A 24,405-nucleotide genomic window follows, 5' to 3' on the forward strand; every position below is an offset into this window, starting at 1 on the left:
CTAGTAGGCCAAACCAAACTGATAATTCAAAGAGATTTGCAAAGATAACCAATCATACATAAAAGAATTCAGAGAAGATTCAAATATTGTTCATAGATAGATTTGATCATAAACCCACAATTCATCGGTCTCAACAAACACACTGCAAAAAGAAGATTACATCGAATAGATCTCCACAAGAGAGAGCGAGAACATTGTATTGAGATCCAAAAAGAGAGAAGACGCCATCTAGCTACTAACTATGGACCCATAGGTCTGAGGTGAACTACTCACACTTCATCGAAGGGGCTATGGTGTTGATGTAGAAGCCCTCCGTGATCGATGCCCCCTCCGGCGGAGCTCCGGAACAGGCCCCAAGATGGGATCTCGTGGATACAGAAAGTTGCGGCGGTGGAATTAGGGTTTTGGCTCCGTATCTGATCGTTTGGGGGGTACGTAGGTACAAATAGGAGGAAGAAGTACGTCAGTGGAGCAATAGGGGGCCCACGAGGGTGGAGGGCGCGCCTGGGGGGGGGGGGTAAGCGCGCCTCTACCTCGTGGCCTCCTCTTTTGTGTCTTGACGTAGGGTCCAAGTCTCCTAGGTCTTGTTCGTTGAGAAAATCACGTTCCTGAATGTTTCATTTCGTTTGGACTCCGTTTGATATTCCTTTTTTTCGAAACCCTAAAACAGACAAAAAACAGCAATTCTGGGTTGGGCCTCCGGTTAATAGGTTAGGCCCAAAAATAATATAAAAATGGATAATAAAGACCAATAATATCTAAAACAGTAGATAATATAGCATGAAGCGATCAAAAATTATTAGATATGTTAAAAACGTATCACACCTCTGTTCCATGGTCACCATCAAGCACGCTTTCACGTGACTGCGAGAGTGTTGCCTTGTCTTACCTGCCCCTATGAAGTTGAACCTGAAGCGGCCATGGAGTATGATCTCTCCCCAGCCAACTGGAATGACGAGTATGTGTTGTGGTGCATCGCGGTGTGGTGAGTAGGATGGCAAGGAGCGACAAAGGCGGTTCCGGTTTAAGGCGGAGGCGGGACTGAAAATATCGATGTTGTTAGGGCAGTGCTCTAATGATGAGTTGTGACCGACAAGGAAAAGGTCGTCGAAGAGAAACACGTCATACACGCACCGCCAAAGGCCCTAGGCACTTAGGCAGTGCTGGCTGCATCGGTAAGGCCTCCATGAGGGCTCGTGTATGGAGACAACCAGTATCATCACCGCGTGGATTGCCTCATGTTCCTCATACCCGAGCTTGCTGATTTCGTGGTTTTAGGAACTGGTGATGTGAAGAAACTTGGTGCCACGGCCCAGACTCTTGTGCCTCCTCCTAACGGGCTACGAGGATGACAACTGCCTCCCTTAGACTCAATGGTTTCGGTGACCACTGACGGCGACGTGTGTCGTGTCCCGCTTTGAGCCCCAGTAGGTTACGGCAAAAATGACAAATCTAACCCATGGAGAAAACTATTTTACAAACTAAACTGTGTTTGAAAAAATTTCACCTAGCTAACCCTTTTATATAGCGCCCGACATCTAAGCGTTACACTACACTGTGCAGCGTCTAACTCTCAGGCGTTACACATGCCGTTTTTACAATAAAAAAAACCCGCATGCAAGTGGGCCATGCGCCCTTGATTTATTCTTCAATACAACAAAGTGAATTTTGAGGACAAGTTCAATGACCGCCGATGAATCCTACTCTAATGCTGGCATTCTTTACATGGTAATACATATCTCATTTATATTATAAAGATCACTGTACAAGTTATGTAGACATCGACCTGACAAAACTAAAAAGATAATAGAACGCTAGCCTTTACCCAAAGGAACATCAGCCAAGAAAAAGAAAAATAATCAAGACTGAAGAATTCCCTGAACTTGACACCAGCACCCGTCAGCTTCCTCCGGCACCACCACAACAGCCATCAAAGAAAAAAAAGACAGATCACCTCCTATCCCAAGCTCGACGCTGATATGCAGCTTTCCAGACCTCCAAGGTGGCTAGCCATTGCCGTTGAATGAATCAGACCAGGGCAACACCCTAGACACGCCATCGCTGCCCCCCTGCACAATTAAGACGTCGGAGGACGAAACCATACCTACATGCCACGAACAACGAACCCAACACACGATCCACCATCTTCCAAATGCTGCCGATGCAGACCATAATCTGCATCCACTCCTAGACTACCTCCCAAACTCTACGCTGACGCTGGAGCAAACGTTATCGCGACGGCGAAGCCTGAGGGCATAAGTCCATCACAAGGATGTCGTTACGGCCGCGCCATCCTTACTTGAACGGGCTAATCTTCAAATCCAACCCCAACCATAGAGCGGATCGCCTCATCGGCGAAGGATCTGAATAATATTTATTTAGCATCGTCATCGCCGCCGAAGCCAAAACGATGAACAAACAAAAAACCTAAGCTACTTGAGCCTAAAACAATACACACGCATGGATTCGGCGACCCCCTCACGACCGACGACCTCGTTCGTCGCTGGAGGGGAGCCGCCTGCCCTCCGGCAAGCAGGAAGGAAGTTCTCCAGCGGAAGAAAGAAAACGAGCGCGCCGATTCGGGTCACTCTACTGCTGTCCTGTTGGCACATGCGTGGACAGTCATCGGTCAAACGCTATGCCACGCAGGCAGAATACGGGGACCAAAGCGTACGCAGTGAGGTGGCTTTCATGACCAGTGACCGAAGTGAAATTTAGGAGCGAGTCCAGCGACCTCCGGTGAATTTATCTCGAGGACGATGATGGGCCGCCAAGTGGGTGCTTGCACGTGCATTCTTGCTTATAAAAACGAAAAGGACGAGTGTTTGGGCCCCGGCCGATGTGGCGTGGCCTCGCCTTCTTTGGTCTGTCGGTCTCCTCCCATTTCTGCTACCTGCATGCATTTCCTCAACAAAAAAATTACTACCTGCATGCATTCGCCTATCATGTTCCAGCAGACGGTGCAGCTGCAAACTTGCAAGTTGCAACCAGGTGGGCCGGAGCATGTGGGGCGCTCGGGCACGTACGCACGCACGAGTTCACCGGCGCGTGACTTTGGTCGGAGGCCAGGCCGCTCTCGGTTACTGTGCGCGGTGGTAGCTCCGGGCTGTTAGGATTTAATCAATTACTTGATTAAAGATTAATCCCTGCATTAATCCCCCACGTACGGTTGCCAGTTTGACAACCGACATGGCGGTTCCTCGCGTCTCTCCGAACAGACGCCTCCCACAACTCGTGTCTTTTCCCATTGTATAAATATGTACTCCATCATGACTAAAGAGTATACTTGAATCACTTTGCCTTGTCTCTCGTTCTACTCGAAACACGTTATCAGCACGAGGTTGGTGGATCACAAGGTAGTCATATGGATCACAAGGTAGTCATATGGATCTACTGCCTACGCAGATTATCAATGACTGCTGATACAGTCTATATTTTGTCATTTTGACATTATGATTGCTTTACAAAGTGCTCTTCCACACATTTTACTAAGTCATAACATAAGGCATTAGGAGTGAGTATCTACTGATTTCATCAGATTATACTCCCTAGTGTTGCGAGATCTACTCCCTATCTTCAAGATGTCATACTTAGCAATTTGAGATTCATATTAATGGTTTCAAGATAACTTCTTGAAATACCCATTGATTTTGCTAAGTTCATTACAACATCAATCATGATGGTTTTTAATTTACTAGATGTAAATTAATTATCTCTGGTTTACCCATAGAGGTAACATATGACTATAAAGTTTGAGGCATTCGTCCTCAATGGTTACCACTGCCCTATCTGGGCCATCGACATCATGATCGCTCTTGTGTCTCGTGGAATAATGTGTGCAATCCAAGACCGTAGGATTCACCTCTGGTCGGGATCACACCGCTAACAGAAAAATATGTTGCCTTATAAATCTTAAGACATTATATCGAAGCAGATCTCAACATCTGGTTATTCTGTATCAGCTATTCCTGGGATGTAAAGAATCTCAAGGGCAAAGGTTTGAATCTCACTTCATCCCTTCAACATGACTATCAGCAGTCATGGGACCCTATGAGCACGGAGAACATGAAGGTTGAATATGCACCAACTAACATGTCTGAAGACTTCGTCTAGTCTCTCAATCTCCTGAGTGGTCAACGCAATTTATGTCCATTTACGATGTTCTAATAAGAACATAAGTATTGTTGTCATCATATATTGTATATCACAATATATTGTATCAGCACTTTGGTACAAATACATTTGTATGTATTCTATATATCTGAGTGATTTTTATATTGAGAATCTTCATGTCTATATATAGATTTTTACGGGGGTCAATCTGATGAAAGATGATTTGTGCCTTGTGGACATATGCACCACGAACTCTATACTCAGGGAAGTAAAATGTTTCCACTCTCGTTGGGAGAAAAGGAGATATTTTAAAATCGCTAGACGCGATGAGGTATTTGTTGGCTCAACTCGAGTCATATTTACTATCCCTGTGGGTACTCGAGTAACTTAAGGATGTTTCATTGCTTCCCGGTTAAACTCGTATCCTACTAAACTATGGAGGTATCCGTCAAAATAGTTTCCATAGCGAAACTTATGATGACAACAAAGAGAAATAACTTCTCTTTACCATATACAACGGATATGGCAAGCACATTCTCTGTGTATCATCTGGATTGTACTACACATACGACACAACCCCGTAGCACATGTGGTGTACGAAATATTTTTCCCGAGTGTCTTGTACATGACAACTTGGCATACTCGTCTTGGTCATCGAGACATTGGGTTGAAACCGAAACTATCAGCAATTCCAATAGTTTATGATTATTATGATGCTAAATTCTAACAACATTTGGATTTTATGTGCACTATAAGTGACACAGGGAAGCTAATTTTAAGGCTCGCACACCTTAAAGTCTACGCTGAACCACTCAGACTCCTTGAATGCATCAAGTTGAGGTAAGTGGCTCTTCCCATCCATTGACTAGACTATTTAGGCATTCCATGGTTCTAAAAAACATATCTACATGATGGTCTTAATGTGTGCTTTATTCACACGAAACCATTGACTCATTATCCTGACATCGATTTCAAGCAATCGAATGGATAACATTGCCGAATTCTTCTTGAGTGCCTTCCTATGGCCCTCAGATTGAAGTTTAGCAATTTGTCCTAATGTCTACACTCAAAATGGTTTGGTAGAATCCTTTATCCAAAGAGTTAAGCTCATTGCATTATCTTTACTTTGGAATTGCAACTTACCAACTTTACGTTGGAGTCATGCAGTTTTACACGCTCATGGCCAAACTGCATAATATTATTCCCCTCTATCTTTGATACGTGGAAATCTACCAAGTATTTTCTATCTGCGATAATTCGGTTACACACCGATATCATCACCCCGACATACATCATTGGCCCCTCAACATATAGTTGGGATCTATGTGAGGAATAACTGTATTATCGTCAATACCTCAAGCCCCTCACATGGGGAGTTATTCAAGGCCAGTATGTTGTTTCAATGAGGAATATTTCCAGGCATTAGGGGGAGAATTCAAGTACCATAAAGAATGCCAGGAAATTAGTGGAATGTTCAACACATTTCTTCCTCATATCCACGTACTCAAAGAGCTGAACCATGCGTTCAGAAGATTTGCAACATATTGCAAATAACCTGCCAGATTTATTTACTGACTATAAAGGTGTCACACAATCCTACAATCCTGCAAAAGTACGCCTGAAAGAGTGGAGGTACCAACAAAATCCACTCCACTCCCCGTTCAAAGCAACAGGGGGAGATGTATGGAAGAAGTACATCAGGATTCAGCTTCTCGCAAGTAAGGATATCAAGGCCTGTGAATCAGTAAATGCAAGTCAACTTCACGTTGGCAGGCACCTAATGGGTAGTATACACCCAGTGGACGGGAAACCTCCACCAACCCAGGTCATAGTGCACATAATGACTGGGACATCGGAATACCGGACTCAATCGCATTGGGAAATCGCAAGCAGTCACCATGGGTAACGATATTTCCATCAACTATATATTGATATATAGATTCTGGAGAATCATATAACCGGAAGTCTACAATTGTTAACATACATTTCTCAACTAGATTGCAAAAACCTTTCAAATGATTCAGATCCAAAGACCATGGCCATGGCAAAGTGTGAACAACACTCGGACTGAACTCAAGCAAAGGGTATAATCTAGGTAGAATTGATCTTGCTCAATAATGGGAAGGTATTCATAAGTAATACCTACACCAGTTTTTTTCTGGAAACAGAATTGAGAACAACGAGGTGGTGAAACAAAGAGCAAGTATTGTAGCACAAGGGTTTACGCAGATACCCAACTATTCTCCAGAGGTGGAATCTCTTTCCGATAACTTATATCATTGGCAGTACAAATCATCTATCTCTGCAGTGGATAGATGTAGTGATCACATATCCATGTGGCTCGCTAGATTCAGACATATATGATTGATTTCCAATGGAATCTCAATTCTGAATCGAAATACAAAATGCAACATACATTGTGTAAAAATCAATAAGTCACCATATGACTTATTGTTGTCGGTACATTTGGTACAACCGACTTAGTGAGTTCCTTTCCACAAGGATTACTCCTACAATGATGGTTATCCATGTTTGTCTGTCATGCACAGTGATTACTCCTGCAATGACGATACATGTAATCATCTAAACGACGGAGTTTAAATGAAGGTTTTGGGTAAAACCAAGATACCGCTCGTTACTACTTGAGCACCTTCACTCATACATATACTATGATGTCTATATCCATAATATATTGGAGAAATTTATTGTGGACAAATCTTATCCATCCATAACTCTCATGGTAGTTCATTCTCTAGACGTAGAGAATGATCTATTTAGACCAAGAGATGATGGAAATGAGATATTGTGACTCAATGTTCCATAATGCCATTGGATCCACCAAACACAATTGGTTGGTACTCAAGAATATCTTTCGATATCTCCAAGGCATCAAACATCTTGTCCTGATTTTCCAGTTTCACAGAAATGTGAACACCAATATCATTGGATACATCGATCAGATCCCCACTATGTCAGATCGTAGACAAGCTTAGTGTTCCTACTAGACGTGGTAGCCCTCTCGTGAAGAGTCTTCGAGACAGACCTCATGGCTACATCCACCAACTATTATCTCAACGATAATGTTTCTTCTGTTGCCCGGATGCAAACAGGTTACATAATAAGCAATATCACTATATTGCATATCTTGCAAGTCAAATCATGCAACTGATTTGTTCACAAAGTCTCTACCAACTTTTACATTCCAGGAATGTGTACATGGAATTGGTATATGACGACTTTGGAATATGCAAGAATCAGGGGGAGTATCTTCCTGAATTGTTCCTGTTCAAAGCATCATATTATACTCTTTTTTCCTTCATGAGTTTACTATACAGGTCTCATAAAGGTTTTTAATGAGGTAATATCAACATGAGATCATATGTCATACTTTCTGTTTTTCCCCACCGGGGTTTTCGGGAAAGTATATATGACATATTTATTATCCTCTAAACTCTATGAGTTTTCTCGTATTGAGTTAAAAGAGACAATGACCATTATATGTTGTACCATTTTTTTCTTATTTTTCCCACTGGGTTTGAAGGAGTTTTAGCAACATATCAAACTCTATACTCCTCATATTTTTCTCACAGAGTTTTTGGAGGAGACTTTATCAAGATGATGGATATACGAAAGGACAAGCAGTAATTAGGGGGAGTGTTAGGATTTAATCAATTACTTGATTAAAGATTAATCCCTGCATTAATCCCCACGTACGGTTGCCAGTTTGACAACCGACATGGCGGTTCCTCGCGTCTCTCCGAACAGACGCCTCCCACAACTCGTGTCTTTTCCCATTGTATAAATATGTACTCCATCATGACTAAAGAGTATACTTGAATCACTTTGCCTTGTCTCTCGTTCTACTCGAAACACGGGCCAGCCCGCACGCGGGTGCGCCACCACACGTCCACGGCAACTTTTGGCACGGCCGACCGGGAAGCGAGCCCCGAGGCCCCAACTCGCTCGCTCAACTGGTCTCTGCATGCCAAACCGGGGGCGTGAATGTGATGTGACGTGAACTCGACCCGATGCGCACCGGTGGATGTGAAAGTTATCTCAAATCTCACCTTGCCTTGTCAAGCCTTTTGATTGATGACAAGACAGCACGAGTGTGCTAGTCTAGAGTAACTCTTCCTTCTTTAATTTATCGTTGCGACGTTGCTGCGTCTCGCTCCCCGATCACTCATGAGTCTGCCCTTCGATCCCGAATCCAACGGCTGACACAAACTAGTACAGTACTCCTAGAGAGACAGAGGGGGGCTCGCGTCGCGTGGCAGGCGCGCTCGTGATCGAATCTTTTGGTCTTGGTCCAGTGCACGCACGGCCATGGGCACACTGGTCACTCTCTAGCTCACTCTACTGGGATAGCTTTATCTGACACGAACCCGGCAACCCGCGCACTCCGTCGTCCAATGCCACTCTCTGCCGCTGCTGCTGCTGCTACCACCTCCAACTCCTCTCCCTCAGCCCTCGCCGCCGACGGCTGATCCTGGTCGGGGTTCGCGCGAGGGGACAGCCGGGCAGGAGCCGCGATGAAGATCCTCGACTCGCCCCTCATGGGCGAATTCATCGGCTACCTCAAGTCCAACTGGGGCGGCAACTCGCGGGTGAGCCAGCGCCGGCGCCGGCTGCGGCAGCTGGTGGCGATGGTGCGCGGGGTGGCGGACGCCGCCGAGGCCCGGGCCGCGGTGCGGGGCAGCTCCCTCCACCGCTGGCTGCAGCTGCTGCGGAAGGAGGCGCTGCGCGGGCAGCAGGTGCTCGACGCCACTACCGACCCCTCCGCCGTCGTCGGCTCCGCCAAGAAGTTCCTCGCGGGACTCAGGTCCCTCTTCGTCTGCAGCGCCGAGGTCGACCGCCTCACCGACGCCGTCGACGCGCTCGAGCGCCTCGCCGGCCCCGGCGCCGACCTCGACATCTTCCTGAAGGTGCTCCAGCTCGACGTCGCCATGGACGTCGACGAATACGCCGTTCCGGCCCCGGCTGGCCCCTTCTCGGCCGCGCATTACGTGGACCAAGGCAGCTACGCCGTCGCCACCGCGCCGGGCGCCAAGAGGAAGCGCGCGGGGAGCTCCGGCGTCGACCAGGCCGGGGACGGCGACGGCGAGGCCGCGTCCCACTCCCACGGCCGGGGCGCCCACGACCGCGCGTACCGGCACAAGCGCCGGGCCCTGGCGTGCAAGCGGCACACCGGCTTCTTCCCTCCGCCGGCGGGGCCAGACCGCTCCGTGGCGGTGGCGATGGCCATGGCCAGGGTGCGCCGCCGCATCGGGACGCCGAGCCTCGGGCGGCCCTTCTCCCGGATTTCCTTGGAGTGAAGTGAGGATCGAGCAGCAAGTATGCGATTTCTCGTGCATTTTCCTGCTAGAACTGCTCAAGCAGATCAAAGTACCCACTACTAGTTTCGTCCTCCTAGCTAAGCTACCTAAGGCTGATTGCAATGAGTAGTATCATAAATTAGTATCATGTGTATGATACTAATGTATGATACTATCTTTCTAATGCATATTACTCCCTTCATTCCCTTATCTAGTGTGTATTAGTTTTTTCCTAGAATTACCCTCAACTGTTCACAGGAGATGCAACCACATCCACATGCATGTGTACAGAGTGTGCAGGCAGGGTTATTGTGGTCCAAAAGTACAACTCCACGTCATGTCTTGGTTTTGGAGCTGCAAACCATGCGCGCTACATATTGAACCAGAGAGAGTATCACGTACTCCCTTCGTTTTTATTTAGTCTGCATATTAGCTTTGAATGAAGTCAAATTTCATAAAGTTTGACCAACTTTATAAAAAAAATTATAAGCATTTACCATAAGAAATCTATATGATGTGTTAGTACATTCAATAATAAATCTAATAGTATTGATTTGTTATTGTATATATTAATATTTTTGTTTATAAACTTAGTCAAAGTTTACAAAGCTTGACTTTGACCAAAGCTAATATGCGGACTAAATAAAAACGGAGGGAGTATTAGTATCATAGATGCCTTTATTTATTGCCATGCATGATACATAGTAGTATATAGCATTTATTATAATACGGTATCATAAGACTGCTTATAATGGGTAGTATCATAAGTTAGTATCATGCATGATACATAGTAGTATATAGCATTTATTATGATACGGTATCATAAGACTGCTTGTAATGGGTAGTATCATAAGGTAGTATCATGCATATGATACTACCTCTCTAATGCATAGTATCATATAGTAGTATCATAGATGACTTTATTTATTACCATGCATGACACACAGTAGTGTAGCATTTATTATGATACGGTATCATAATATGATACTCAACTTTCTCTTTCTTCATTTAATTCTATGTCACCTCATCAAAACTGCCTAGTTGGCATGCATGATACTAGCTATGATACTCCCATTACGACCAGCCTAAAGAGTCGTTCAGTTAGCTTTCTACTTAGTAGTTAGCTGCTCGAGATTAAGTACCGTAGTACCACCAGTTCAACATTTATAACATGATGAAATTGATGGTGGATCAGTTTCGTTCCTTCTGGTTTGCAAGTGCCCCCTCACATTTTACTCAAACTTGACCATGAATCTGACCAGTATGAAATCCAAGTTATTTATCACAAAAAGTATACTACGAGTACATCTGAAATCATCTGCTTCTAACTATAACCTACAGTTACATATTATACCCAGTAGTACAGTTTGTTCATCTAAACTGGGACCAACCTCCCCTCAGAAACTGCTGGGATATCCAACTTACTTTGTGCACTTTGTACTGCATCATCATAATCAGGGAAAACCACTGACTGAAGCGAAGGCGCAATCTTGTTAACCCGAAGCCATGTTGCTTCCCACAAACTGTTCTCCCCGCCGGCGCTCGTCCTCGATAAGATCCCGCTCGCATTCATCGCCAGCAGTATGTTCTTGAGTAGCTCTGTGGCGGCCTCTTGTAACTTCTCAGTCCTGCTGCCCCCTCTTACTTTGGCTTTCATGAGCTTCTCTACCATGTCCAGTACCTCCAACCATAGCTTACTGAAACCGATGTGTGCCGAAAGATCATTGAGTGACTGCAAGGATAGTTTGGACAACAGCTTTACAGCATGCAAGAGGGACGCCTCCATGTTTCTATAATGCTTTGGCGAGAAATTCTCCGCAATCTCTAGCAATTCATCAAGCAACTGGAAGACAATGTCGAATGACATCAACCACGCCGAAGATGGAACTGATATCCCATCAGCTACTAAGCATCTGTGCAACAATACCAGAGCATGATCCCTCACTTGTTCTCTCTGATCTGTGCACACCTTTCGTAGCGCCTGGACTAGCCGCAGCCACATCTCAGCGATTCCTTCCAGCATCCTTTCGGCCTCTCCACCAGCTTCCTTAACCTCATGCGACCAGCGCACAAGCCAATTCACTGATTCAGCCATTAGGTTCAAAGCATGGATAGATCTTTCAGCGGACCCGAGCCGAGACCCTGCAAACTGTCTTGAGGCCTCCACCGAAAGCACAAAGTTGGCAGGTGAGAGGTGTGCCCCCTCAAACATGATGTAAATCAGGGCTTCAAAACCAGCGTCAGAAGCATCAGGATGATGAGCAGTGACACAGAGCAAGGAAATGATAGTTTGCCAACCCATCTGAGACTTGATATGTGTTGCATTATCCTTGACAAGGCATGCGACCTTCTGGGTGATGCTCTCGCAATACGCATCAGCCACACGAGCATCAAGTTTCAAGATTAACTGAAGCGACCTCAGTAGATCATCCACGAGGTTCTCCTTATAAGGAAGCAAACGCTGGCAGATGTCCAGGAGGCCAAAAACAGCTTTCTCCACCAGATTACAGGGCATTACTGTGGACTGAACAATGTGAGTTATGTGCTCATAAACATCATGCCATAAGAGGACAATCCTGTCTCTGTTGTTTAATGTGACGGCAATGATAAGCTCTAAGCAGATGACTGCATTGATTTCAACATCTACTGAGCTGCTGATCTTCTGAGGTCGGCCTGCTGCCTGAATGAGGGCTCTTGCCAGATTCAAAAGCGAGTCAGCCTGTAGGAATTTGCTCTCGGTGAAGATGGTACCTATTTGGCACTTTTTTAGGGTCTCTGAAGCATTCCTCTGAGCAGCAAGTTGCTCCTCTGTTGGCTGGAACCATGGCTCTTCAGCATCTAAATACAGTAGTTGGGTGAACCTCCCCATCAGCCCATATGTTTTCTTTGGCTCAACTTGAGAAACTTTGGTGGGCAATGAAGCAGAGAAGGACTCCTCATCATCAGCTGTATCGTTGGTGAGACAAGCAGGAAGGAGACCTATCTCATGAAATCTTAAAATGCAATCTACAATTGTCCTCCATCCTCTGTTTATGTGATCACCATGAGTCACTGCTATAGTGAAAAGAGCCTCTGTTGCCATTCTAGCTTTGGTGTCCTCACCAAAAGCTGTTGCAGGATCATCACAGGAAGCGATCGACAAAATGGTGAACTTACCAAGTGCCACAACAAGATCATTCAGCACATCATTAAGATGATAGGATGCAGCCAGCTTTGCCACTGACAGAAACCCATCAATGCATCTTGTAAGAATCTCTTCTTGCTCAACATTATCAAAGATCACTGAGATAGCAGCAACTGTTGGCCTGGCCATGATAAGGAACATGTCATGATCAAGAAAAGGATAGGAGTGACAAGCAATGTAAGCTGATGCCCTCTTTGACTTAAACATCAGATCAGCCCAGCGGCTGAAAGACATCTCTGAGCATCCAACTCCTTGCTCGGGAATGGTTTTGATTTCATTTCGACAAATAGAATAATATAGCTCAGATAAGAATTCCCTTGGAAGATCATTCCCACCATTGATGCGGCGATTGTTCCTAATAAAATCTTCTTCTGACATCTTATTCTTAACCCGTACATTGTGTTGGTCCGTGTTGAGCAAGATTACTGAATACGACAGCACCAGGGCAGCATCCCGGTTAACGAACAATTCTGGTGACTCTTCATAGTACCTATCAGAAAAGGCCTCAAGAATCCTTTGTATCTTCTGTGATTCACCAGGCAGCCGAAAGGTTTCCAAGAAGAGCCTCAAGGCAGCATCCAAGTTCAACTCCTTGAAGTCGAAGGTTCTAGAAAATTCATGAAGGACCTGAATGGAGAACTCGTCATGATTCCCCAGATAGTCCCCAAGAAGATTCTTGTCTAATCCAGGCGAGTAGCGGAAAAACAGGGCAACACTTTGTGGATCAAGTTTTTCAGGCAAGAGATGAGCAGCTTGCAGGTACTCAAAGCCCTTCCTTTTATCCCTATTAAAATGTTCAACACCAACCATTAGCTTTCTCTTGATGCTTTTCTGCTGGTTAACAAATCTAACCCATTGATCAGGATCATTAATGTTCTCACACTTTAATTGCCAAAAGGAAAAATATTCACTTAATTCTTGCACTGGCTGCTGGCAGTGCTGAGGTGAATTACCAATCCTCTCTGCTATTGCCTGAATGACAGCAACCAAACCATCCAAAGCAAGCACATTTAAAGTTGACAAGGTACTCTCCTCAGGGAATGCACTTTTGGAGAGAACATTAACCAGGTCTTCAAAAACATTAGAGCACTGTAAATCACAATCCATATTTGTATACATCTCAACCATAAAATCTTTCTGCTGGCAAAAAACCACTAGAGTCTCCAGGGCAACTTCCTGCTGCTGGTAACTAGCTCCATATCTACTCTGGGTTAGCCTAAGGATCACACACGCAAAGAAAGCCTCAATTTGCAGCTTCAGTTCCCGACGTAAATGGTAGAAGAGTGTAAAAATAACACTGCATACGGTCGACAGAATCAAGGGGCTATCTGACAAGCCAAACTGCATTAGATTGCGGAACAGTTCATCTTGTACAAAAGCCAGTAGTTTTGGGTGTCTCTGTATGGACGAAGCTGATAGCTCAATAGCAGAATTGATCAACCCCAGAGCAAAGAGTGGTATATCCTCATCAAAGTCAATTGGATTCATATTTGGGTCCACCTGACTGTCTTCTGCTATGTTCAACAGAGAGCACAAAAATTGCAATATTTCTACCATGCAAGGAACCCCAAACAGCTCCATCATAGCCTCGTCTTGCACAACACCAAATTCACCTCCAACCTGATCCTGTGAGCTACTCAAGCACACAGAATCGCTCCCATTCCCCATTTCGCTAGCACTCGAAACTTCGTTCTTGCTAGCAATCTGCATAAAAATTGCTATCATGAGTGTAATGCATTTTAACTTTCTAATTGGGACATATGAGTATTGTTAGTTGTTAGTGCCAAAATGTTTCTTTCTAAATTAACTTGATAAATATCTTGACTGAAGGCCACTAAAAATTGAACTCAATATTTTTAGTTCACAGGAATGGAAAACTGAACTCAAATTCACAAGGTCAGATTACATATGCACGTTCATTCTTTTTGGTACTAGTACTTGTACATTCATTCATTTACACTCCTATGTGAGCAGCCGCGATTTAAATTATAATGGTATAAGTGGACGAACAACAATTTCGACGTTCTCAGTGCGCATAAGTAAGCAAATAGCAACACCTTCTGGTCTTCAACCGCGGTGGGATCAATGTCGGGCAGGCGGGCAAAGACGCACCGGACAACCTCCTGCATGGTCTGCCGGGACACGCGCTGCAGCAGCTCCCCCTTGGCGCCGGCCTGCTGCACGACGCGGAAGCAGGTGCTGACGACGTCGCAGACGTGGCGGTTGGAGAGCGCCCGCGCCGCGCGGCCACGCACGCAGGCGAGCAGCACCTGCAGCGCCCTGGCCAGGACGGCCTCCTCGGACGCCGCGTCGGTGACCTCGAAGCGGCACCCGGCGACGGCCTCCACGACGGCGGCCATGGCCCGGTCCGCGCCGGGCGCGTCGGGGCCGACGAGGTCGAGGGGGAGCACCTTGCAGAGGGACGAGAGCGCGGCGCCCGTGGCGGGCGCGCCGGCCTCGTCGGAGCGGACGACGTCGAGGAAGGGGCCGAGGAAGAGGAGCGGCTCCACGTCCCGCCACCGGCGCGGGCCCCACGTGGCCGCGGCGCGGCGGAGGGACTTGAGGCCCGCGACGAGGGGGTGGTCGAGGCGCTCCTCGTCGCCGCCGTAGCGGACGTTGCGGCGCATGATGGCGAGCACCGCGGCGACCTCCGACGCCACCACGCACGCCATGGCCGCGCGTGACCCGCTCGGCGACGGCGGCGGCATGGATCTGTGTGAGTGCGCGCGGTGTGCCGCGGTGGGGGGTACGGAAGGAGGCTCAATTTGGTGAAGGGATCTGCGGAGGGGGCGGTGATGCGTGATCGTGCAGTGTTGAAGGTTCCGTTTCTTTTCTTTGACGTTTACCCTTTTTCCAAGTCGAAGAAAGTGTACGTAGGAACTGAAATGTTCGCGTTTGGCTTCAGTCCAAGCTGTTGAGTTGACCGGTGATGCACACGTACATGTCACGTTCACGCGTAGACTTTGTGACTCGATCTATCTCTCCACTGTTCTCTTGTTCACTCCCTGCTGCGAGTACCTCTTGTAAATTTCTCCTGTATACGTCCGTTTAACCGTTTTATGTCCGGACGTGTTTCACGGACATGATACGCCAGAGAGCAATTTAACGGTAGTTACAAAGTACTCTCTTCGTTTCACAACACGCGTCCCGAGATCTAAGTCTGACCATAAATTTAACCAACGAAACCGATTGCGGCGGGAGCAAAAATTATACGATTGGTTAGTTGCATGTCTCGACTCCGGCAAAGCTCTCCACATTTGTCTCCAAATTACAAGAGAATACGCGTTCGGACCGCCCCGCGGATCAATACAGGACCGCGTTGGATGGATTTCGCAGTCCGAACAACACGGTCCAGATGGATATGGGCGGTTTACTGGTCCGACTTGGAGATGCCCTTAGTACCAACTCTAGGGCCCAATATATAAATGAATACACAGCAAGGCACGGATCCATGTGTTGAACCGACGGGAAAGATTTCAGGTGCATATGAGCCTGGGCTCCGAAACGAATATCTGCATATGAAACACATATTTAATTTTAGTTTCCAAATATTTTTTATTTTTCTCACCATTGTGTCATGAGAATAAATGATTTGGATAAATTAACATGTTATCCCGAAGCATTGCAATACCGTTGTACAAGATCTCGTGTCCATGTTGCCCCTTCATCAGTGGCCTTCATAAATAGGACACTATCATTCGCAAATAACAAGTGATTCACCGCATGACTCGTTGACGCCACTTTCACACCAGCATTAGCCGCACCATCCCTCGTTAGACTAGCCACAGTGGGAGTAACTGTTGGAAATATGCCCTAGAGGCAATAATAAAAGCATTATTATTATATTTCCTTGTTCATGATAATTGTCTTTATTCATGCTATAATTGTGTTATCCGGAAATCGTAATACATGTGTGAATAATAGACACCAACATGTCCCTAGTAAGCCTCTAGTTGACTAGCTCGTTGATCAATAGATAGTCATGATTTCCTGACTATGGACATTGGATGTCATTGATAACGAGATCACATCATTAGGAGAATGATGTGATGGACAAGACCCAATCCTAAACATAGCATAAGATCGTATAGTTCGTTTGCTAGAGTTTTCCAATGTCAAAGTATCTTTTCCTTAGACCATGAGATCGTGTAACTCCCGGATACCGTAGGAGTGCTTTGGGTGTGCCAAACGTCACAACATAACTGGGTGACTATAAAGGTATACTACGGGTATCTCCGAAAGTGTCTGTTGGGTTGACATGGATCAAGACTGGGATTTGTCACTCCGTATGACGGAGAGGTATCACTGGGCCCACTCGGTAATGCATCATCATAATGAGCTCAAAGTGACCAAGTGTCTGGTCACGGGATCATGCATTACGGTACGAGTAAAGTGACTTGCCGGTAACGAGATTGAACGAGGTATTGGGATACCGATGATCGAATCTCGGGCAAGTAACATATCGATTGACAAAGGGAATTGTATACGGGGTTGCTTGAATCCTCGACATCGTGGTTCATCCGATGAGATCATCGAGTAGCATGTGGGAGCCAACATGGGTATCCAGATCCCGCTGTTGGTTATTGACCGGAGAGCGATCTCGGTCATGTCTACATGTCTCCCGAACCCGTAGGGTCTTCACACTTAAGATTCGGTGACACTAGGGTTGTAGGGATATGTATATGCAGTAACCCGAATGTTGTTCGAAGTCCCGGATGAGATCCCGGACGTCACGAGGAGTTCCGGAATGGTCCGGAGGTAAAGATTTATATATGGGAAGTCCTGTTTCGGCCATCGGGACAAGTTTCGGGGTCATCGGTATTGTACCGGGACCACCGGAAGGGTCCCGGGGGGCCACATGGGCTGTAGGGGGTGCGCCTTGGCCTACATGGGCTAAGGGCACCTGCCCCAAGAGGCCCATGCGCCTAGGGTTTCAAGGAGGAAGAGTCCTAGGAGGGGAAGGCACCTCCTAGGTGCCTTGGGGAGGAAGGATTCCTTCCCCTTGGCCGCACCCCCCTAGGAGATTGGATCTCCTAGGGCCGGCACCCCCCCTAGGCCCTCCTATATATAGTGGGGGAAGGAGGGCTCTTCATCCATGCCTTTGGTTGCCTCCTTCTCCCTCTCCAACACCTCCTCCTCCTCCATAGTGCTTGGCGAAGCCCTGACGGAGTACTGCAGCTTCACCATCACCACGCCGTCGTGCTGCTGCTGGAGCCATCTTCCTCAACCTCTCCTTCCCTCTTGCTGGATCAAGAAGAAGGAGACGTTATGCTGACCGTACGTGTGTTGAACGCGGAGGTGCCGTCCGTTCGGTGCTAGGATCTCCGGTGATTTGGATCACGTCGTGTTTGACTACCTCATCCCCGTTCTTTGAACGCTTCCGCTCGCGATCTACAAGGTACGTAGATGCATCTAATCACTCGTTGCTAGATGAACTCCTAGATGGATCTTGGTGAAACCGTAGGAAATTTTTTGTTTTCTGCAACGTTCCCCAACAGTGGCATCATGAGCTAGGTCTATGCGTAGTTCTTCTTGCGCGAGTAGAACACAATTAGTTGTGGGCGTAGATGTTGTCAACTTTCTTGCCGTTACTAGTCTTATCTTGCTTCAACGGTATTGTGGGATGAAGCGGCCCGGACCAACCTTACACGTACACTTACGTGAGACCGGTTCCACCGACTAACATGCACTAGTTGCATAAGGTGGCTGGCGGGTGTCTGTCTCTCCTACTTTAGTTGGAGCGGATTCGATGAAAAGGGTCCTTATGAAGGGTAAATAGAAGTTGACAAATCACGTTGTGGTTTCATGTAGGTAAGAAAACGTTCTTGCTAGAACCCTACTTCAGCCACGTAAAACATGCAACAACAATTAGAGGACGTCTAACTTGTTTTTGTAGCAAGTGCTTTGTGATATGATATGGCCAAAGTTGTCATGAATGATGAATGATCTATATGTGATGTATGAGATGTTCATGCTATTGTAATAGGAATCACGACTTGCATGTCGATGAGTATGACAACCGGCAGGAGCCATAGGAGTTGTCTTTATTTTTTGTATGACCTGCGTGTCATTGAGAAACGCCATGTAAATTACTTTACTTTATTTCTAAACGCGTTAGCCATAGTAGTAGAAGTAATAGTTGGCGAGCAACTTCATGGAGACACGATGATGGGGATCATGATGATGGAGATCATGGTGTCAAGCCGGTGACAAGATGATCATGGAGCCCCAAGATGGAGATCAAAGGAGCTATGTGATATTGGCCATATCATGTCACTATTATTATTTGATTGCATTTGATGTTTATCATGTTTTGCATCTTGTTTACTTAGAACGACGGTAGTAAATAAGATGATCCCTCATAATAATTTCAAGAAAGTGTTCCCCCTAACTGTGCACCGTTGCGACAGTTCGTTGTTTCAATGCACCACGTGATGATCGGGTGTTTGATTCAAAACGTTCACATACAACGGGTGTAAGACAGATTTACACATGCAAACACTTAGGTTGACTTGACGAGCCTAGCATGTGTATAGACATGGCCTCGGAACACAGAAGACCGAAAGGTCGAGCATGAGTCGTATAGAAGATACGATCAACATGAAGATGTTCACCGACGTTGACTAGTCCGTCCCACGTGATGATCGGACACGGCCTAGTTGACTCGGATCATGTTATACTTAGATGACTAGAAGAGGGATGTCTATCTAAGTGGGAGTTCATTGAATAATTTGATTAGATGAACTTAATTATCATGAACTTAGTCTAAAATCTTTACAATATGTCTTGTAGATCAAATGGCCAACGTAGTCCTCAACTTCAACGCGTTCCTAGAGAAAACCAAGCTGACAGACGATGGCAGCAACTATACGGACTGGGTCCGGAACCTGAGGATCATCCTCATAGATGCCAAGAAAGATTATGTCCTACAAGCACCGTTGGGTGACGCACCTGTTCTCCCTGCAGAACAAGACGTTATGAACGCTTGGCAGGCACGTACCGATGACTACTCCCTCGTTCAGTGCGGCATGCTTTACAGCCTAGAGCCGGGGCTCCAAAAGCGTTCTGAGAGACATGGAGCATATGAGATGTTCGAAGAGCTGAAAATGGTTTTCCAAGCTCATGCCCGGGGCGAGAGATATGAAGTCTCCGACAAATTCTTCAGCTGTAAGATGGAGGAAAATAGTTCTGTCAGTGAGCACATACTCACTATGTCTGGGTTACATAACCGCTTGACTCAGCTGGGAGTTAATCTCCCGGATGATGCGGTCATTGACAGAATCCTCCAGTCGCTTCCACCGAGCTACAAGAGCTTTGTGATGAACTTCAATATGCAGGGGATGGAAAAGACCATTCCTGAAGTATTTGCTATGCTGAAATCAGCAGAGGTAGAAGTCAAGAAGGAACATCAAGTGTTGATGGTCAATAAAACCACTAAGTTCAAGAAGGGCAAAGGTAAAAAGAACTTCAAGAAGGACGGCAAGGGAGTTGCCGCGCCCGGCAAGCAAGCTGCCGGGAAGAAGCCAAAGAATGGACCCAAGCCCGAGACTGAGTGCTTTTATTGCAAGGGAAGTGGTCACTGGAAGCGGAACTGCCCCAAATACTTAGCGGACAAGAAGGCTGGCAAAACAAAAGGTATATATGATATACATGTAATTGATGTGTACCTTACTAGTACCCGTAGTAGCTCCTGGGTATTTGATACCGGTGCAGTTGCTCACATTTGTAACTCAAAGCAGGGGCTGCGGAATAAGCGGAGACTGGCAAAGGACGAGGTGACGATGCGCGTCGGGAATGGTTCCAAGGTCAATGTGATCGCCGTCGGCACGCTACCTCTATATTTACCTTCGGGATTAGTTTTAAATCTTAATAATTGTTATTTAGTGCCAGCTTTGAGCATGAACATTGTATCGATATCTCGTTTAATTCGAGATGGCTACTCATTTAAATCCGAGAATAATGGTTGTTCTATTTATATGAGAGATATGTTTTATGGTCATGCTCCTATGGTGAATGGTTTATTCTTAATGAATCTCGAGCGTAATGCTACACATATTCATAGTGTGAGTACCAAAAGATGTAAAGTTGATAATGATAGTCCCACATACTTGTGGCACTGCCGCCTTGGTCACATAGGTGTCAAACGCATGAAGAAGCTCCATGCAGATGGACTTTTAGAGTCTCTTGATTACGAATCATTTGACACGTGCGAACCATGCCTCATGGGTAAGATGACCAAGACTCCGTTCTCAGGAACAATGGAGCGAGCAACCAACTTATTGGAAATCATACATACTGATGTGTGCGGTCCAATGAGTGTTGAGGCTCGCGGTGACTATCGTTATGTTCTCACCCTCACTGATGATTTGAGTAGATATGGGTATATCTACTTAATGAAACACAAGTCTGAAACCTTTGAAAAGTTCAAGGAATTTCAGAGTGAGGTTGAGAATCAACGTGACAGGAAAATCAAGTTTCTACGATCAGATTGTGGAGGAGAAAACTTGAGTCACGAATTTGGCACACACTTAAGAAAATGTAGAATAGTTTCACAACTCACGCCGCCTGGAACACCTCAGCGTAATGGTGTGTCCGAACGTCGTAATCGCACTCTATTAGATATGGTACGATCTATGATGTCTCTTACCGATTTACCGCTATCTTTTTGGGGCTATGCTTTAGAGACTGCCGCATTCACTTTAAATAGGGCTCCATCGAAATCCGTTGAGACGACACCGTTTGAATTATGGTTTGGGAAGAAACCTAAGCTGTCGTTTCTGAAAGTTTGGGGATGCGATGCTTATGTCAAGAAACTTCAACCTGAAAAGCTCGAACCCAAGTCGGAAAAATGCGTCTTCATAGGATACCCTAAAGAAACTGTTGGGTATACCTTCTACCTCAGATCCGAAGGCAAGATCTTTGTTGCCAAGAATGGATTCTTTCTAGAGAAAGAGTTTCTCTCGAAAGAAGTAAGTGGGAGGAAAGTAGAACTTGATGAAGTGTTACCTCTTGAACCGGAAAATGGCACAACTCAAGAAAATGTTCCTGAGGTGCCTGCACCAACTAGAGAGGAAGTCATTGATGATGATCAAGATACTTCTGATCAAGCTCCTACTGAAATTCGAAGGTCCACAAGGACACGTTCCGCACCAGAGTGGTACGGCAACCCTGTCTTGGAAATCATGTTGCTAGACAACGGTGAACCTTTGAACTATGAAGAAGCGATGGCAGGCCCGGATTCCGACAAATGGCTAGAAGCCATGAAATCCGAGATAGGATCCATGTATGAAAACGAAGTATGGACTTTGACTGACTTGCCCGTTGAGCGGCAAGCCATAGAAAATAAATGGATCTTTAAGAAGAAGACAGACGCGGATGGCAATGTGACCATCTATAAAGCTCGGCTTGTCGCTAAGGGTTATCGACAAGTTCGAGGGGTTGACTACGATGAGACTTTCTCACCGGTAGCGAAGCTGAAGTCCGTCCGAATCATGTTAGCAATTGCCGCATTCTATGATTATGAGATATGGCAAATGGACGTCAAAACAGCATTCCTTAATGGTTTCCTTAAGGAAGAATTGTATATGATGCAGCCGGAAGGTTTTTTCGATCCTAAGAATGCTAACAAGGTGTGCAAGCTCCAACGCTCGATTTATGGGCTGGTGCAAGCATCTCGGAGTTGGAACATTCGCTTTGATGAGATGATCAAAGCGTTTGGGTTTACGCAGACTTATGGAGAAGCTTGCGTTTACAAGAAAGTGAGTGGGAGCTCTGTAGCATTTCTCATACTATATGTAGATGACACACTTTTGATGGGAAATGATATAGAACTCTTGGACAGCATCAAGGCCTATTTGAATAAGAGTTTTTCAATGAAGGACCTTGGAGAAGCTGCTTATATATTAGGCATCAAGATCTATAGAGATAGATCAAGACGCCTCATAGGTCTTTCACAAAGCACATACCTTGATAAGATATTGAAGAAGTTCAATATGGATCAATCTAAGAAGGGGTTCTTGCCTGTGTTACAAGGTGTGAAATTGAGCTCAGCTCAATGTCCGACCACGGCAGAAGATATAGAAGAGATGAGTGTCATCCCCTATGCCTCAGCCATAGGTTCTATTATGTATGCCATGCTGTGTACCAGACCTGATGTAAACCTTGCCGTAAGTTTGGTAGGAAGGTACCAAAGTAATCCCGGCAAGGAACACTGGACAGCGGTCAAGAATATCCTGAAGTACCTGAAAAGGACTAAGGAAATGTTTCTCGTTTATGGAGGTGACGAAGAGCTCGTCGTAAAGGGTTACGTCGATGCTAGCTTCGACACAGATCTGGATGACTCTAAGTCACAAACCGGATACGTGTATATTTTGAATGGTGGGGCAGTAAGCTGGTGCAGTTGCAAGCAGAGCGTCGTGGCGGGATCTACATGTGAAGCGGAGTACATGGCAGCCTCGGAGGCAGCACATGAAGCAATATGGGTGAAGGAGTTCATCACCGACCTAGGAGTCATACCCAATGCGTCGGGGCCAATCAAACTCTTTTGTGACAACACTGGAGCTATTGCACTTGCCAAGGAGCCCAGGTTTCACAAGAAGACAAGGCACATCAAGCGTCGCTTCAACTCCATTCATGAAAATGTTCAAGATGGAGACATAGAGATTTGTAAAGTACATACGGACCTGAATGTAGCGGATCCGTTGACTAAACCTCTCCCTAGAGCAAAACATGATCAACACCAGAATTCCATGGGTGTTCGATTCATCACAATGTAACTAGATTATTGACTCTAGTGCAAGTGGGAGACTGTTGGAAATATGCCCTAGAGGCAATAATAAAAGCATTATTATTATATTTCCTTGTTCATGATAATTGTCTTTATTCATGCTATAATTGTGTTATCCGGAAATCGTAATACATGTGTGAATAATAGACACCAACATGTCCCTAGTAAGCCTCTAGTTGACTAGCTCGTTGATCAATAGATAGTCATGATTTCCTGACTATGGACATTGGATGTCATTGATAACGAGATCACATCATTAGGAGAATGATGTGATGGACAAGACCCAATCCTAAACATAGCATAAGATCGTATAGTTCGTTTGCTAGAGTTTTCCAATGTCAAAGTATCTTTTCCTTAGACCATGAGATCGTGTAACTCCCGGATACCGTAGGAGTGCTTTGGGTGTGCCAAACGTCACAACATAACTGGGTGACTATAAAGGTATACTACGGGTATCTCCGAAAGTGTCTGTTGGGTTGACATGGATCAAGACTGGGATTTGTCACTCCGTATGACGGAGAGGTATCACTGGGCCCACTCGGTAATGCATCATCATAATGAGCTCAAAGTGACCAAGTGTCTGGTCACGGGATCATGCATTACGGCACGAGTAAAGTGACTTGCCGGTAACGAGATTGAACGAGGTATTGGGATACCGACGATCGAATCTCGGGCAAGTAACATATCGATTGACAAAGGGAATTGTATACGGGGTTGCTTGAATCCTCGACATCGTGGTTCATCTGATGAGATCATCGAGGAGCATGTGGGAGCCAACATGGGTATCCAGATCCCGCTGTTGGTTATTGACCGGAGAGCGATCTCGGTCATGTCTACATGTCTCCCGAACCCGTAGGGTCTTCACACTTAAGGTTCGGTGACGCTAGGGTTGTAGGGATATGTATATGCAGTAACCCGAATGTTGTTCGAAGTCCCGGATGAGATCTCGGACGTCACGAGGAGTTCCGGAATGGTCCGGAGGTAAAGATTTATATATGGGAAGTCCT

At 45.8% G+C, this 24,405-nt stretch overlaps 2 protein-coding genes across 3 annotated transcripts; one reads left to right on the top strand and one right to left on the bottom strand.

The window, feature by feature from the left end:
• Positions 1-3,282: 3,282 nt before the first annotated feature.
• LOC125553971 (uncharacterized) lies at positions 3,283-9,934 on the top strand. 2 transcript variants are annotated; one of them, XM_087546370.1, is made up of 2 exons: positions 3,283-3,376; positions 3,963-9,934. In XM_087546370.1, exon 2 carries the CDS (start codon positions 8,646-8,648, stop codon positions 9,426-9,428), a length of 783 nt encoding a protein of 260 aa, XP_087402496.1. In that variant the 5' UTR covers positions 3,283-3,376; positions 3,963-8,645; the 3' UTR covers positions 9,429-9,934. The 2 variants fall into 2 exon arrangements, with proteins under 2 accessions (XP_087402496.1, XP_087402497.1); XM_087546371.1 differs by having other exon boundaries at positions 3,286-3,356.
• Positions 9,935-10,692: 758 nt separating this feature from the next.
• Positions 10,693-15,479, bottom strand: LOC125542834 (ARF guanine-nucleotide exchange factor GNOM). Its single transcript, XM_048706042.2, has 2 exons — positions 14,670-15,479; positions 10,693-14,316 (listed from the first exon to the last, which is right to left on the bottom strand). Exons 1-2 carry the CDS (start codon positions 15,318-15,320, stop codon positions 10,804-10,806), a joined length of 4,164 nt encoding a protein of 1,387 aa, XP_048561999.2. The 5' UTR covers positions 15,321-15,479; the 3' UTR covers positions 10,693-10,803.
• Positions 15,480-24,405: the final 8,926 nt, after the last annotated feature.

Source organism: Triticum urartu, chromosome 3A (assembly GCF_056163025.1).
Source record: "Triticum urartu cultivar PI428250 chromosome 3A, HENAU_Tu73, whole genome shotgun sequence".
Lineage (NCBI taxonomy): Eukaryota > Viridiplantae > Streptophyta > Magnoliopsida > Poales > Poaceae > Triticum > Triticum urartu.

Coding starts and splice junctions, on each gene's coding strand:
- LOC125542834 (XM_048706042.2), bottom strand. CDS start 15,320: ATGCCGCCGCCGTCGCCGAGCGGGTCACGCGCGGCCATGGCGTGCGTG. Junction 14,317..14,669: donor CCGCGGTTGAAGACCAGAAG/GTGTTGCTATTT, acceptor ATTTTTATGCAG/ATTGCTAGCAAGAACGAAGT.
- LOC125553971 (XM_087546370.1), top strand. CDS start 8,646: ATGAAGATCCTCGACTCGCCCCTCATGGGCGAATTCATCGGCTACCTC.